At 56.1% G+C, this 15,873-nt stretch overlaps 3 protein-coding genes and 1 pseudogene across 3 annotated transcripts in view; 1 reads left to right on the top strand and 3 right to left on the bottom strand.

Annotated features, from left to right (window-relative positions):
* The window catches only part of HIGD2A (HIG1 hypoxia inducible domain family member 2A), a 3,642-nt gene extending 2,905 nt beyond the window's left edge, over positions 1 to 737 (bottom strand). Inside the window, exons 1-2 of the mRNA XM_006158938.1 lie at positions 498 to 737; positions 3 to 156 (exon numbers count right to left, since the gene is read on the bottom strand). Coding sequence (XP_006159000.1) covers positions 3 to 156; positions 498 to 651 — 308 coding nt within the window. The 5' untranslated portion in view covers positions 652 to 737. The remainder of the gene's footprint in view (positions 1 to 2; positions 157 to 497) is intronic.
* Positions 738 to 836: 99 nt separating this feature from the next.
* Positions 837 to 5,665, top strand: NOP16 (NOP16 nucleolar protein). Its single transcript, XM_006158884.2, has 5 exons — positions 837 to 1,038; positions 1,125 to 1,233; positions 2,665 to 2,734; positions 3,531 to 3,637; positions 5,228 to 5,665. The coding sequence occupies exons 1-5, from the start codon at positions 932 to 934 to the stop codon at positions 5,369 to 5,371; spliced, it is 537 nt and encodes a 178-aa protein (XP_006158946.1). The 5' UTR covers positions 837 to 931; the 3' UTR covers positions 5,372 to 5,665.
* LOC102482166 (small nuclear ribonucleoprotein Sm D2 pseudogene) lies at positions 4,476 to 5,221 on the bottom strand (annotated as a pseudogene).
* Positions 5,666 to 7,761: 2,096 nt separating the features above from the next.
* Positions 7,762 to 15,873, bottom strand: part of ARL10 (ARF like GTPase 10) — a gene marked incomplete at its 5' end in the record, with an annotated part of 8,804 nt that continues 692 nt past the window's right edge. Inside the window, 3 exons of the mRNA XM_006158939.3 lie at positions 7,762 to 9,894; positions 11,925 to 12,100; positions 15,454 to 15,652. Of these exons, the coding sequence (XP_006159001.3) occupies positions 9,721 to 9,894; positions 11,925 to 12,100; positions 15,454 to 15,652 (549 nt within the window). The remainder of the gene's footprint in view (positions 9,895 to 11,924; positions 12,101 to 15,453; positions 15,653 to 15,873) is intronic.

Raw genomic sequence — 15,873 nt, forward strand, 5'->3', positions numbered from 1 at the left:
CCTTCAGGGCAGAGGCAGCTAGCCCCACCAATATGGCCGTGATCGTGAAGCCTTGGGCGGCGATCCGGGTGCGCATCATGAGCTGGGAGCGCTGGCTGTGGCCCCGGTGAAAGCAGTAGAGGCCGTAGGTGAGGGCAGCCACTGTGCCCAGGCAGCCTGGGGAGGGACAAGGCAGCTGGGAGCGCTGCAGCCCAGCAGGCCCCTCCCGGCTTCGGCCCTCCCTTCCCTAGGGCCAAGACCTCGCGACAGTTGAGGGTGCTGCTGGTCTAGGAGCAGTGCGCGGCGTTCCAGGGCCCGCCCCCTCCCAGCCTCGCCAACCCCGCCCCCAAACACGGTCGTTGCCCTGGCTCCAATCAGCTTCACCCCTCACCGCTCCACCCCTCCGTCACATCTCCGGTCCATCCTCATTCCGGTCCTCCTGCGTCCTCGGTCCTCTTTTATTTCATTCCCCCGACATCACTGCCCTCCCGTCTACAGTTCCCATAGCAGCCACTTACCTAAGGGTACCATTGGGTTCTCGCGGGTCTTACGAAGGAACTTCTCCTTGAAGCCTTCTGGATGGCTGTAGACACTCGGGCTGAAGCCCTCAATGACTGGGGGCCGCGATGGTTCAAAGGGCGCCTCCGGAGTCACAGAGTTAGGAGTCGCCATGACCTGAGCTACTGTGGTAGGAAAAAAAGTCGGGACGCTAAGCTCCGCCCCCTGTTAGGTAATAAAGGGGGCGGGGAAAGGGCTACTCTGGGCGTTGTACGCAGGCGCACACGCTCGTTGCATTCTGGGAGTCGTAGTAATCAGCCCGGCAGCGCTACGAAAAGACTACATTTCCCAAGAGCGCCTGCAAACCGTGCGCGCGGCTGCCAGAAGGAGTCTTACACGCGGTGCTGGAAGTGAGGGGCGCCCTGTGTGAGCTGCTGGTGCCGCGGTCGGCGAGATGCCCAAGGCCAAGGGCAAGACCCGGAGGCAGAAGTTCGGTTACAACGTCAACCGAAAGCGTCTAAACCGGAATGCTCGACGGAAGGCCGCGCCGCGGATCGAGTGGTGAGGAGGCCTGCCTGCGGGAGGCAGGGGGCCTCGGCGGGAAGGCCGCGAGATGGTGGATCCGCGATCTCTCTCTTCTCCCGTAGCTCTCACATCCGACATGCCTGGGACCACGCTAAATCCGTGCGGCAGAACCTGGCCGACATGGGGCTGGCTATGGACCCCAACAAGGCGGTGCCCCTCCGTAAGAGAAAGGTACCGGCGTGGCAGGGCCCGGGCCCTTACCCCTTATTCTCCTCCGACTCACACTTGCTGGGTTTCAGAACTTGGCCCTGCGCATTACCGCCCTGTCTCCCTTCCCCGGGACGCGATCTCCCTATTGTCAGCCCTCTCAGCCTCCGACCGGCGTTTAGGGGTCCCTTTCCGACCCCCTCGCACTCCCTCCGCAGCACACATTTGGACTTGGGCTGGAGCTCACCTTTTCCTCCGCTTGTTTTCCTTGAATCGTACCTGTCTAGGTCCCTTGGCATCTCAATATTTTCCTTAACTTACCTTTTTTTTTGCCCTTACCTTTCCTACCAAGGACTCATTAGAGTTTGGGATCTTTATTTACTGTTTCTTGCTCCTTCCACCACTCATCCAAACATCCTTGGTCTGAGTCTTCCCCCCGGGCTAGTTCTTCCTGAATAAATCTTTCTAGATCACCCTTCACGCAGTAACCTCTTCCCTGCTTTAATTCATAGTATTAGGTATTTCTTTACTTGCTTATCTATTCATTGTCTGTGCTTCTTCCCTCCAACATGGTCTCTGTGGTGACAAGGACCTTGTGTTTTGTTCTCCACTAACCCCCAGGGTACTTCGGATATGATTAGTGCTCAATAAAGTTTACCTAATGGTGGGCTTGCTGGGTGAGTCTCATTGCCTTTTAGTTTTTTCTTGCCGGAGGAAAATGGCACTACTGTTTCTTGAATAAATGTGAAGTCACGGTCCAGCACTGACAGGTGGCTTTTCAGAATGAAGATGTCCACCCTTTCTCCCTCACTAAATGACAAAGCACTTTTTTTAAAAAATAAGAATTACTTTATTACCATTATTTTAAATTTGCTATAGGGCACGTGCACTCACCAGAGAGGAAAGGTTACAAAGCAAGCTGCCAGGGCTGGGGCTCACTGTGGCCAGCCATATGTGAGTCCAGCGCCTTCACCACCTGCTGGCCCCAACAAAGAACTCTCATGTGCCTGACGTTACTGTTACACAACCAAGTGAGGAAGGCAAGGGCTGTTAAACCCGTTTTATAGATAGGCACAGAAAGACGAATGGCTTGTATTTCTTTTTTTTTAAAAGAATTACTTAACTTTATTTTAATTTGACCAGAGAAGGACAGAGTGAGAGAGAAAGTGAGAAAGCAAGCAGCCAGGTCTGGGATGCGAACCATGGTCTGCTATGTGGGAGTCCAGCACCTTAACCATCATGCCATCTGCCGGCCCTGAATTGCTTATATTTTGGGTGTTGTGGATTCTAGCTGTCAAAGCCTCCTGGGCATTGGTTCTCCTTGTTACCTAGCTCTGCCTGACCTGGGGCAGGGGTTTTGGGGTAGTTGTGTCGGGTAGGCAGAGGCCTCTAGAACTTGCCTTCATCAAGGGTGCTGCCTTTGTCTCCTGGTCTCATCACTTCTGTTCTCTGCAGGTGAAAGCCATGGAGGTAGATGTGCCGGAGAGGCCTAAAGAGCTTGTGCGGAAGCCTTATGTGCTAAATGGTGAGTGTGTGCGCCATGGCCAGCCCCGCCTAGCTGTTTTAAAAGTGAAGCCTAGGGAACCAGCAGTTAGCATAATGGCTATGTCGCTGGACTCCCTCATAGTCGATCGTGGTTCGCGTCCTGGACCCGGTGGCTTAAAACTCACGCCGGGCACGTGTGCGTGCATGCCCAAGATCCCAAGAGGAGAATGGAGGAGAAGGGATTGCGGTGTCACCATCCCCCCTGGGGGGTGATTTCTCGCTGTCTCTATGTCTCTCTCTGTCTGTCTGGCGAGCGCACGCGCCCTATAGCAAAAATCTCTCCAAAAAAAAAAAGTGAAGCCTAAAAAGAATAAATCAGTGGTTCCAGAGCCTGCATTTCTCTCACATGGAGCAGTGAGGTGCATGGGCCTGGCTGTAGGCCCTAGTCCTGGCGTTCAATGGGGAGGTTCTCTGGGAGTCTTAAAGCTGGAAGGGAGCCCTGCCCCATGGGTAGGCAGTGTGTCTTCCTCTCTCTTTAGGACCTGGCACAAAGTAGAGTGTTGGGGCCTTCCTTTTACACACACCTGAGGCCTGGAAAGAACTGACTTCCCTTTCACAGTTGCCACGCTTTTAAGTGATTGGGTTATAGGCGGTAGAGCTTGGGATCAGGGCTGAAGAGAAATGGTTCCGGCCCTGACCTGAGAACCAGGAGGCAAACCGGGAGGCAAAGGCTACCAGGTGTTGGTGGTGTTGGGGGAGTGTTCAGTGAAGGGTAACTGGACCACTCTAAGTGTGGGCAAACCTCATTCCCCTTCTCCTGGCTTCTTTCACCCCAGAACTCGAGGCAGAAGCCAGCCTCCCAGAGAAGAAAGGGAACACGCTGTCTCGGGACCTCATCGACTACGTCCGCTACATGGTGGAGAACCATGGGGAGGACTATAAGGTGGGTGGTCGGGCCTGGTGGGGAGAGCCCTGGCCAGCGGGAAGGTACCTCGGACGTTGGTGGCGTGATCACCTAGCACCTGTTTCCTGAGACTGAGGGGAAGGAATGGGAGGAAAAGAGACTAAGAAACAGATGACTTGACAGCTATTGAGCAGAGAGAGCCTGACCCGCCTGTGGGTCCTGCCCCACTCACGGGTGTGCTGTTTTGTTTGTACAGGATTTTTTTTTTTAAGTTTTGCTATAGAGTATGTGTGCTTACCAGAGAGATACAGAGACAAAGTGAGAAATCAGTCACCCCCTGTGGGGATGGCTACACTGGAATCCCTTCTTCAGTCTCCTCTTGGGATTTTGGGCACGTGTACACACAAGTCTAGTGTGATTTTCAAGCCACTGGGTCCGAGACGCAAACCGCTGTCAGCCATGTGGGATCCAGTGGCTCACTTGCAGGGTATTTTTATTTATTTATTTATTTTTTTGTAGAGGTTTTTGCCTTAGGGTGCGTGCACTTGCTGGAAAGACACAGTCAGTGAGAAGGAAAGTGAGAAATCACCCCTCAGGAGGATGGCCATGCCTCAATCCCTTCCCTCCGTTCTCCTGGGATATTAGGCATGCACGCACATGCACCGGTGTGAGTTTCAAGCCTCTGGGTCTGGGACTCGAACTGTAGTTGGCTATGTGGGAGTCTAGCAACATAACCTCTACACTATCTGCTGGCCCCCAGCTGGATATTTTTAAGGAACTTGCACTAGTTGCCATTTTAGTTATAGGAGGATTCTAATAAAGGTTCATATTTTTGGCTTCTTTTGAAAAGGGAAGATGTGGTTTATGTCCCGGTGGGATGACTTTACTCTGGGTGGAGTATGAGCTCCTTTGTGAGCCGACTCGCTGGACTCTCGGGCCTGCCTTGTCCTGAAGGGCATTTGCACTCACTTTCCCACCCCCAGTTCAGAAGGGCTCCACATAAGCCATGGCTTTTTTTTTTAGAAAAACACAGAATTTTTTTATTCCCATTACAAACAACAGGTCTTGGCAGGACAGGGAGTGCTTTCTGACAGTGGGGAAGAGGCTGTGTTTGCCAGCGATGAGTAGGTTCTGCAGGACCACGATGACTGAGTCCCCATGCAGAAACATCTTGTAGATGTAGCGGTCCTTGTTGACTGGCTTGGACTTCTTGCCCTTGCCACTCTTGGGAACCTCAGTCCACATCTCCTTCATGTTCTCCAGCAACATGTTGCAGTGCCTGTCAAAGGCCTTCACTCGGCCCAGGAGTTTGTTGTTGTGGTGGTTGATGAGCTCTTGGGTGGTGTTCTTGACTGACTGCGTGAGCAGAGAGTGGACCCGTGTTAAATTCCTCTGCCCGCTTCTGCAGCTCCTCTGGAGTCAGCTCACTCTTGGGCTTGTTGAGGCTCATGGTGGTGACGGCACTCTCAAGTCACTCCCGTCTCCTCCACGTTGCTTCAGCCTCTCTAAGCCATGGCTTCTGAGGTGGCAGTCTGGACGGGGCAGGAAGGATGTGGCTTGGCCAGTTCAAACACTAGTAGGGCCTGAACCTGCCTGTCTAGCCCTCAAGTAGCCTTTCTTCTCTCTTAGGCTATGGCCCGGGATGAGAAGAATTACTATCAAGACACCCCAAAACAAATTCGGAATAAGATCAACGTCTATAAACGTTTCTACCCAGCGCAGTGGCAAGAGTTCATGGATTCTTTGCAGAAGAATAAGATGGAGGTTGAGTGACTGGTTCACACAGGCCCATCTGAGGCCTCTTGGGCCAGTGAAGCCGGAGCCAGGGTTTAACGCGAGGAGACGTGTGTGGCTTCAGATGAGGCTGGCCTAACCCCATGGGATCAGGTCTCTCACACACACATGTACACACACACTCACCCCACCGTGGGGAAGGAACCGTGTCTCAGAGGCTCTGGTTGCATTTTTCTGGAGTCTCATGAAAAAGCCAGACCTGCTGTTTTCAGAGTGGGTGGTTTATTCCAATACAGTCTGTACATAATAAAAGGATATTTTGTTTCTCTCTAATGGCTTTGTCTCTGTTCCTCCCAGCCAAGCCCTGGGCTCTGCCGGGGTGGAGGCCATCTGGCCTGGCAGCCTGTGCGTGCTCACGCCTGTGGGCACAGGCTTTCCCTGCATGCTTTCTGCCCGGCTCCCATGCAGTGGTCCACTCACCCTTCTGTGGGAGCTGCTGGGACTGGCTCCCTGGAGCAAGGCGGCCAGGAAGAGCCCTGGCCCCGTTACTGGCTTGGTCCTGCAGACACGGAACGGGCGAGTACACAGCCTGCAGTTCAGCCCCCTCAGTTTACCTCCAGTATTCCAAATCCAGGCCTTTAGCTGGGCTAAACTTTAGAAGGGCTTCTCTGCGACAGTCCTGTACCCTAAGCCATGTGTATCCCATAATCCCCGCCTCCCAGATTGCCTGTAGCAGTAATGACCCCTGGGCCCTAACTGCCTCTGACTTGCTTGACATCCCAGCCAGAGCCTAAGAACAGGGACTCTGCCTGGGAACCCAGATGGCCTAGCTGCTGGGGGGACGCCTGTGGAGTGGGAAAAGGCTCTCCGTCACCCAGTGTTGGCCCCACCAGCCAGAGCTCCCAACGGGTAAGGGCAGGGTTTGGATACCTCATGAGGTGTGGAGTTAGGCCAAAGCTGGTGTCTCCATCCCACCCTGACCCTACATGTAACGAGGAGCTGGGACTGGGACTTGCTGTGTGACAAGGGGTGACAGGAGGCGTTCTGGGACCACCCTCACCAGGACTGCATGTGCTCAGCACGCTGGCCTCCAAGTGAGAATCTGGTCAAAGCCACGTGGGTGTTGGTGTTGGCATTACTGTGGCCCTCGAGCCACTGATGGTCCTCTTCGGCCGTTTGTCCTTGACAGCCCTGTGGGCCTGGGTGCCCGGAGCACGGGCTGAGACAGCGAGGCTCCTTCACTTCCGGAATTTTGGTGGAAGTCCTCCCTCGTCCCTTAATGGTTCCATCTTCCAGAAAAAGCTTCCACAGCACTAGGGAACCATTTAGAATCTCCACCCTGAGGAGAGGCAACAGACGGCAGTGTGGCCTCGGCCTGCGGTCCAGGGTGGCTGTCGCTGTCCGAGGATGGACATCACGGTGGGTTTCAGCAGCCGGTTCAAAATGCAGGCTTTCTTCCTACACTAGCGTGAAAACAAAATGTTCTCCAGAGGCAACTGGCCACGTTTTCTGGAGACTGGGTGTTCCATTCAGGCAGAGGGGCGAGTGGTGTCTGCCCTCCATTAGCACTAAGACCGCTGTGGCGCTGTGATGGGCTGACCCGCTACCTCCCCAGATCTTGCGGCTGAGCGCCATGGCGGCACGAGTTACAGCCTGCAGTCTGGGCATGAGAGGTGGCTTCTTGAGGTGGGCAGCCAGTCTGAGACGGTCCCAGCAGCCTCAAGAGCCCTCTTGCCCCAACCATCCAAATTTCCACGCTGTGGGCCAGGGTGGCCTCTGAGGGATGGCAACGCTCAGACGGTGGAAAACCAGAAGCCGTGGTTTAACTCAAATAGCTCTTGGGAACAAACTCAGTGCAGGTGAGCGCTCTGGGCCTGGGGAAGCAGACAGCAGCTTCCCTTCAGAGTGCGGAGCGGGTGCTCGGTGTGGCCACGGCTGCCTGCTCTCAGACCCGGCCCTCCTCCAGTGTGTCAGGACGTGAGAGCTGTCCTGACACAGCCCTGTGCTCCCAAGCTCAGTGAGGTCAGCAGCTGTTGAGCTGGGACAGTGGGGGTACACAGTGTCACCGGGTTAGATCAGGGACTTCGCTCTGAAATGAGTATCTGCAGTGACAGGCTAGTTCCCAACAGTGGGTGATTTGGGGTGCTGTGTCCAAGTCCTACTTGGGAGCAGCTGGGTAAGAGCGCCACAGGTCAGGCGGTTGGGTGTTCTGAAGGCGGCCTGTTCCCTACCTCACCCTGCATAGCCGTGGAAACAGAATGGAGAAGCACGCCTTGGGCCACAGGCCTTGCAGAGGAGCGCGGCTGTCGGCCCCACTCGCAGGCCCCAAGAGCACCTCTATCTTGTACAAGTGTCGGGATGGCGCTCGGCCTGCAGGGCCACTGGGACCTGAAGTTTCCCGGGTCGTGATGCAGCCAGCTCAAACCAGCTCAAGTAGACATAGTGAAACTTTTATTTTTTAAGTTGGCCTCCCCTCAGTGGGGATTTAAAAAGTTCTATTACACAATGATATTCATTAGACAAAGGCAGATCCTAACTGGGGAAAAAGGGTACTTTCAATGTAAATGCTGGCTCCAAGGGTCACCGTGAAGCCCAGGAGAACCAGGCAGAGTTCACAGACAGGGGAGTAAAAATTTTCACGTCCAGTGACAAATGAAAGATGCCAGCAAACTTCCAAAGGCTACTCTAAAACTGAGATCATTGCTTAAATATTTAACAGAAAAGCAGATAAATCACTTCTTCCTGCAGAAAGAAAACAGCGATTCTGTTCTGAGGCACCGCGTGGCCCCTGACATGGCTGCGAGCTGCTCTTCCCGCGAGCACACTCACCTCCGGACCTCCGGGTGCCTGTTCTGGGGCTGGCACAGCGTAGGACTGAAGCATGCTGGGTAAATGTCAACTGAAATGAAGGCACACGATCATTGTCTTCGACCAGAAAGCAAACTGAGTCAGCCTGCTCCTCTACAAACAGAAAGTGTACGTGTGGCTGTCGCTGTCGGCTGCCGGCTGGGGCCTGCACCAAGTGTCAGCGAGACTGGCTGACCACTGCGCATGGGAGCAGCTCGGAGCATGCGCGGGCGACCCTGAGTGCAGCCAGCCCTCCTCTCCCTGGGGCTAGGTGGGCCCAGAGAGGCTGAGTGCTGCGCCCACAGGCACCCTGTCGGCAGTCTGTGTTTCTGTCCTTAGGCATCAAAGATGGAAACACGCTTCGTTTTTTCTCTGGAATCACGCGGTGGACATGTCCTTTAGCAGAGGCATTCGTTACCTACCCGGAAGGGGTCTGCGTCCCTTCAGCACAGGGCCACGTGGTGTTCAGGCTCACGCGAGTCAGTGTGAAGTATGATGAGGACAGCCCAAGGCCCGCAGTGTGTGCGGGAAGCTGCAGATTCGTGTCCATGACATCAGGTCATCTGCTCCTCATGATTCCAGCCGTCATCCTCCAAGTTCTGCTCAGTCCACAGCAGCCACCTGGGGTTTTGGTAACAGCACCTAGAAACAGAACCTGGAACTCTGGCCTGTTCCTTTTATAAGTGAATAAATAAATAAATAAAATACAGTTCTTTGACCAACACCCAGTTCTGGGTGACAGTCTTCTTCCCAGGGACCAAGGGCTCCTTCCTTCCCCAGACTTGTGTAAACATGAGCGTGGCAGTTAGTGTTGATAACAAGAGCAGTGCGTGTCCCCGGGTTAGGGGAACGACCAGCTTTGCTTCCATCTGGTGAGTGAATGCCGCTTACTCTTTAGACAGGAGAGGTTGGGAGGCCAGGCCTTGGCATGGTAAGCAGGAGTCTTCAGAAGGCTGCTTGCTAGGACCTCCAGGTTTATTCTGGCCCTTTGAATCTCCATGGCTGGGAAATGCACCTCCAGGTTAGGGGGAAAAAACACAAAAATCACCTCCTTTTAAAAATGATGTCCGTGGGGGCCAGAGGCAGAGGCTGCACAAGGCCACAGACCAGCAAGCAGAACTGGGGTTGGCGTGAAATGCAAGACTGGGAACAAGGCATGACGTCACCAGGAGGGAACAGTCCAGACTGGGACAGCCGAGGCTCTGGGAATACTTCCCACCCACCGCGACCTGCAGGGCGCTGTGCGGGTACAGATGGAGTGAGCCAGGTCCTGTCCTTACTCTCCCACCCTCTGCCTCACTAGGAAGGCTTATGCCTGGCTTTTGGCCTTGCCCAGGCCCTGTCCTCGGGAGGGCCTAAACTCGGTGCTCTCCCTCATCTGACTCTTCTGCGTACTCAACTCTTTGCACGGCCTCTCGGCCACTGTGCTAAGAGGTGAGGAAATGCTGCCCTGTGGCTCCTGTACCCGGCCTGGCTGGCAAGGAAGAATTGGAGCAGCTGGACTGTGGTCTCCAGCTGGGCGAGTTCAGGCGTGCTCTGACCTAGGAGAGAAGTTCCAGGAGCAGCTTCCAGATGTGCACGGTGCCGGGTTCTGCAGAGCCAGGGCCTGCGGGGGCAATGCTGGCACCCAAGAGAAAAACCTCCCGCTGGCTATCCAGGGCCTGCAGGCCCAGCTCCTGCTGCAGCTCCACCACACTCATGGCCTCGCTCAGGTCCTGCGGTGAAGCAGAGATACGTCAGAACACAGCTGACAGCACTGCCCACCCTGATCTTCTGTGAGTAGACTGCCCCCTGCTGCCTAGGGAGCAGCAGGGCCAGAGTGCCCAGAAGCAGCCTCTGGACCTCAGGACCCCATGGTCTAAACTCGGTGCTCTCCCTCATCTCTGACTCTTCTGTGTACTCCCACACCCAGCACGTGACAGTCATGACAGACCAGCCTACTCGTCCTCATGGTCCCCACTCAGCAGATGAGAGCTTGGCTCAGGGAGACCACACGTAGCCATGGCGACAGTGATGAGCCCCAGGGTTGGTTCCCAACTTGGGCTGGTTTGCTAAGCTAGCTTTGGACCCTTACAGAAATCCTGGCTCGGTTCTCAAACTCCGCAGTGGAGAGATCTTACAGCAAGGCCACTCCCAGACGAGACCCCTAGAAACTAGCCCGAGGGGAAAAAAGAAACCACTACACAGCGCTGCTGGGATGGCCTATTTTAATTTCAAGCCTTGTCCAAGATTAAAATTATTCTTGGAGCGATTCATAGCATGCTGGGACCTGCAGGTTCAAATTATAATGCTATAAATTATAGTAGTCTGTGAACAGGAAAACAGTGTAATTCATTGTCTAAACAGGGGCACTTCTGGGGAAGGTGGGTGTCAATATTTACACCAGAACGGACACAAATGGGGACTGTCTCAGGCAGATTAGGACATAGGGTCTCTGTATAAGTGATTGTCAGGGACTTCCTGACCGACGGGGAATCTGAGGTCAAAGACAGAGCGTCTCCCTGAGCCGGCTGGAGTCATGTCCTGCAGCCGGCATGGATGAGGGCCACAGGCGTGGGAGGTCGGCCGGGGCTCCGTCTGTGAGGCTGGCATCCATCATCCAAAACCTTCTGAGGTTTTGGGGATCTTAGAATATTTGCACGCACATGACAAGATAACTTGGGGGCCCAGGACTAAACATGGAACTCCCGTGTCTCATACACACCCATGCCCAGCCTGAAGGAAATGCAGTTTCGGTGCTGCGGTGTTTGAACTGTGACCCATCACGTGGGGTCAGGTGCAGAACTTTAAACTTGTGTGTCACGCTGGGCCTCTACGAGTTTCAGATTTTAGAGCATCTCGGATTTCACGTTAGGGATGCTCAACCTGCACAGAGAATGGCACCTATGTTCTGTGACACTAAGGGTCGCTGGACCCTAGACTGCTCTATGGCACCAGGACAGGTACAGCGAGGGTTAAGAGCAAGAATCCTGGGCCCAGCCACAGTGGTCCGATGCTGGGTACCGCGTGGGAAGGCTCCGGGCCGGTGTCCCGGTCCACCTCAACGTGCCGGTGTGCCCCGGCTGTGGGGAGCAGTGTGAAGACCCATTCAGGGGCTCTGTGTCTCCATGAGAAAAACAAACTAAAAAAAGAGCAGGATCTGAGTTACGTCTTGGCTTAATATGAGCTCTAACCTGAGCGTCCAGGGACCTGTCACGGCCTGTGTGGGACCCCAGGATGTGAGGGCATGTCCGCCAGGGGCTTGCACCACCCCTGGCGCACAGCGACTGTTAGTTACAATTACTATCTAACTTCTCTTTCGGCTTTGGCTCTGTGGTCTAGAGCCAGGTCCAGGGCATGGCTGAGTGGGAGAGGCAGCTTTGAGGCCAACATCCCAGTTCCACTACTCTCAAGGTGTACGACCTTGTGGGGATTGACAACACATCTCTGAGCTTCAGATCCCTCAGCTGTAAGGGAATGGTGGAACAGCACCCCCCTCAGTGTAGTAAGACACACCGTTCAGAACCATGCTGGGCCTGTAGCAGGTGTGGAACTGTTCTCTCCTCTCTCGAGGGCAGCAGATGACCAGGCGGTCACGAGGAGAGAAGACAGAGCAGAGGTGCAGAAACCACGCACGTAGAAGAGGCCGGGAGAGCGTCTTGGCTGGTTCCCCAGGCTGGGCCAGGCCCTGAGCCCCCGGGGCACTGCCTGCCCAGGCCTGTGGGCAGAAGGCAGAGTGGCCTGAACTCAGCTCCACAGCCCGTACCTGCTTGTTGGCCACCACGACGACAGGTAGGTCAGGGTCCTTGTCTAGCAGCTTGTGTAGCTCCTGACGGGCCCAGGGCAGCCGTGGCCGGTCGGCAGAGTCCACCACGAACACCAGCACGTCCACCTCGTTCACGAACTCCTTCCAGTAGAAGCGCAGGTTCTGGCTGCCACCGACTACGGAGAGGCCAGGGCAGCTCAGAACCTCCCTGCCCGGGCCCTCTAGCCGTGTCCCCAACCCCACCCTCTTCCGGCTCTCCAAGGCATACTAGCCGGGGTAAAGAAAAGGCCACAGGCTCCTGAGCCAATCAGGCCCTGGCTTAGCTCTGGCTTTGACAGCCAGGCCTTCAGGGACTGTCACTACCTTCAAACACAGTCCCTCCTCACTGAACTCCCCTTCAGGTTGCAACAAAACCCAAGGTGCCACAGGCAGTGTGCCTTCCCCAGGCCTGGCCCCTAGCTGCTCCATAAATGGTGCCCATCTGGCCTCTCTCTGGGCTGCCCTGCCCCTGCCGTTTCCCAGCTTCCCCTGGTCAGCAACGGCTGCGACAGCAGCCAGGAGTCCCAGAGTCTGGAAGTCAGGACCCCCTGCCCTGCCACACACGGCCATCCTCCACTCAGCCTCTCCCACCCAGCCTTGCCATCCACTCTCTTCTACAGAGATACTGCCCCACATCCCACCAGTGCTCGGCTATCCACGCAGCACCCCACCGGGCCACCTTCTCACACAGCCCCATCGGCCACGCTGCACCCAAGTGGTGCTGGTTATGCTTTTTTTAAAAACATTTACCTCTGTGTTTATGGATTTGTTTGTTGTGATTTTCAAGTTACCTGGTCCAGGACTCAAACTGTGGTTGACCCTGTGAGAATCCAGGACCTCACCCACCACACTACCTGCTGGCCCTCTGGTTATGCTTCTGACACTTGAGGACTCTATGCTCGGAGGGGTACAGGACTTACCTCTGGACCCCACCAAAGCCCCCAGCACAGTGCTTGGCACAGATCAGGCACTCAACGAGTGGTAACTGAGTGCTTCCCAGGTGCTGGGACACAGAGGAGAGCAAGGCTGCAGGGCTCCTGCTCTCAGAGCTCCCTCCCAACCCAGCTCGGCCATGAGCACAGTGGTAACACAGCAAACAGGACAGGAGGAAGAGGCTGGGCTGGGCTGGGCTGGGGTGGGTCCCACAGTGCACAGGCTGGGAAGGTCTCTTCATGTGAGTCAAGTCTGGGGTGATGGGAAGGAGCTGACCAGGGGAAGAGGCCAAAGAAAAGAATTACAGGCGGAGGGAGGAGTAATATCAGAGTGTTTGAGAAACTGAAGACTGGAGTGGCTAGGACGCCACCAGAGGGAGAGGAGGCTGGGAGGAGCAGACCACAGGGCTGGCCATGCTGGAGAGGCCGTGGGGGGCCCTAAGTTCTGGGCAGGAGTAACATGATCTGGCGAGGTTTCTGAAAGACCCACTGCTATTAGTAAGGCTGACCTGGAAGACAGGCGCAGAAGCAGAAGACCGGTAAGGAGGCTGCACCTGCCACGGTCGGAAGAGGCCAGTGCAGGTGGGAAGTGGGCAAGCAGAGTCCATGGGAGGACCCGCTGGCCGAGTAGCTAAAAGACTGGACTGAGGGGCTGGCGGGGAATCCACCAGTGCTGAACTCGTTCTCACGGTTGTGATTACCCACACAGGGCCGTTCTCAGAGGGGCTCCAGGCTGGGCTTTGCAGACCAGGGAGGACGTGGGAGAGGAAAGTCCAGGACCTAACTGGGAGGTCTGCGTTTGAACCCAGGCCGAGTGACCCTACTGAACGTCAACTGTTACCTGCAGACCCTCATCCATTCCCTCGCCCACAGGGATGAGGGTCCCGTCTGCCAGACGGAAGCCTCAGGGTGGACCTCCCACTTGACCTGTGCCCCTGGCACAAGAAAAGGAGCCAGAGCAAGCTTGTCGGAAGGCCCGGAATCCCAGGTGGGTATCTACGTTTGGTTCAACCAGGAGGGAATGACGGCCGGGCCAGGGCCCTAGACCTGAGGAACGGAGCCCATTCAGGCTGACAGTCAGGCCCTCAGTCTGTTCTCACCACCTAGTTGGCTGTCTGTCTGTCTGTGGTCTTCGGCTGGAAGGCCACCTGCCCCTCCCCACAGCTGGTGCCAGACTCGGGCAGCTAAGTCCTGCTGCCTCTCAATACCCATTCCACCACCTTCTTCCCAAGCCCCCAGAAGTCTGGGACGGGGGGCAGGGAGCTCCCGAGACCCCACCTGGACACTCCCTCGGCAAGCTCTCCTAGGTACTTCCTTGGGGCTGGGCCCTCAGGGCCAGAGATGCAGCAGACCAGTCTGTGCCAATGGCCTGGTCAGAAACCAGGCTGGTGTGGCAAACACTGCAGCAGAAGGGGGGCCAGAGGAGTCAGGGAAGGCACAGGGACATACGTCTGAACCCAGCCTTGAAGGAAGGGTAGCTAAGTTTCTCCAGGGGAGAAGGGCTTTCCAGACCGAGGGAAGGGCGCAGGCAAAGGGCAGGAAATGAGAGAGGACAGGAAGTGCCCTCCAGAGATGAGAATCGCACTGATCACGGCAGGCCTAGAGGGCAGGCCTAGAGCCACAGCCCTGCTGCCTGAGGGCCCCACTGAGAAGTTCTAGGGGGTGGGGCCTAGCAGGTGTTGGGGACACGGGGGAAGGGGAGTTTTCATCCCCGAGCTCAGAGAGCGAGCTGGCCATCTGCGGGAGCCCTATCCCTCACACACCCTCTCCTTCCACTCCTCTGGGCCCTGTTAGAATGTAGCATTCAGAGCCAGCCAGATATTGGCCCCACACCTCAGAACTTGCCAACCACCAGGATCACAAGCCAAATAAACCTCTTCTCTAAAATATAAATCACAGCCAGCAGATGGCGTGACAGTTACATTGCTGGACTCCCACACAGTATACTGTGGTTCAAGTCCCAGACCTGGCGGCTTAAAACACACTGGGCCTGTGTGCATGTATGCCCAAAATCGCAAGAGGAGAATGGAGGCCAAGGGACTACAGTGTGGCCATCCCCCCAAGGGGTGATTTCTTGCTTTCTGTCTCTCTGGCAAGTGCATGTACCCTATAGTGAAAATCTTCCTCTAAAAAAAGAAAAGTATAAATCACTAGTCTCTGATATTCTGACAGCCACCCAAGGGACTGAACAGCCTGTATTAGAAGACTGGAAAGCTGGGTGGCCTTCCACAAATGGGTCTCAGTTTCCTCAAGAATGTACTGAGGGAAGCAACCACTTCTGGTTTTATGAGTTCCTGGAAAGCCCGTTTCGCAATGCCTGTGGTGCTGGGCTGCAAGTCAGTATCTCTGAGGCCAGTGGGCCTGGCAGGGGACCCAGCTGGCTGCCTGGTCTCCAAGGACCAGAACAGAGCTTGGCGGTGGGTGTCCGGTGTCCGGGTTTCACACGAGGGAGTGGCGAGTGTCCGGAGCAGACCGCCACTTGGAGCCCCCTCCCCAGTAACGAACCCAGGCCTGGTCTGGCAGAGGTGACAGGGAGACAGGGTGGGGTGCGTGCTCACTCTCTAGCAGGTCCACCTCGAAGTCCTTGGTGGGCAGCCGCACGGAGTTGAAGCCCCAGGTGGGGACGTGGCCCTCGAGCGGCGGCTTCCCCGACAGCACGCGCAGGAACGTGCTCTTCCCCACGCCGTCCAGCCCCAGCACCAGCACCTCGCGCTGCTCCAGCTCCTCCAGCGCGGGCTCCTCGTCCTCGTCCTCCGGCTGCGGGGCAGGGGCCGGGGTGCAGTGTGACCCACCGCACGAGGGGACGAGGGGACGGAGGGCACCGCCACCCCCCCCACACACACACGCCCCCGCTCCTGGGACAGGTGGGCGGCTCTGGAGTGCCGAGCACCACCTGCGGGGTCCTGAATTCCAGCCCCACTACCTGGTTTTCCCAGGAACCCTCCCCCCCAGCCCAGCTGCCTTGTAGTCACCAAGCG

Source organism: Tupaia chinensis, unplaced genomic scaffold, assembly GCF_000334495.1.
Source record: "Tupaia chinensis unplaced genomic scaffold, TupChi_1.0 Scaffold000612_1, whole genome shotgun sequence".
Lineage (NCBI taxonomy): Eukaryota > Metazoa > Chordata > Mammalia > Scandentia > Tupaiidae > Tupaia > Tupaia belangeri.

Coding starts and splice junctions, on each gene's coding strand:
- NOP16 (XM_006158884.2), top strand. CDS start 932: ATGCCCAAGGCCAAGGGCAAGACCCGGAGGCAGAAGTTCGGTTACAAC. Junction 1,234..2,664: donor TGCCCCTCCGTAAGAGAAAG/GTACCGGCGTGG, acceptor TGTTCTCTGCAG/GTGAAAGCCATGGAGGTAGA. Junction 3,638..5,227: donor ACCATGGGGAGGACTATAAG/GTGGGTGGTCGG, acceptor CTTCTCTCTTAG/GCTATGGCCCGGGATGAGAA.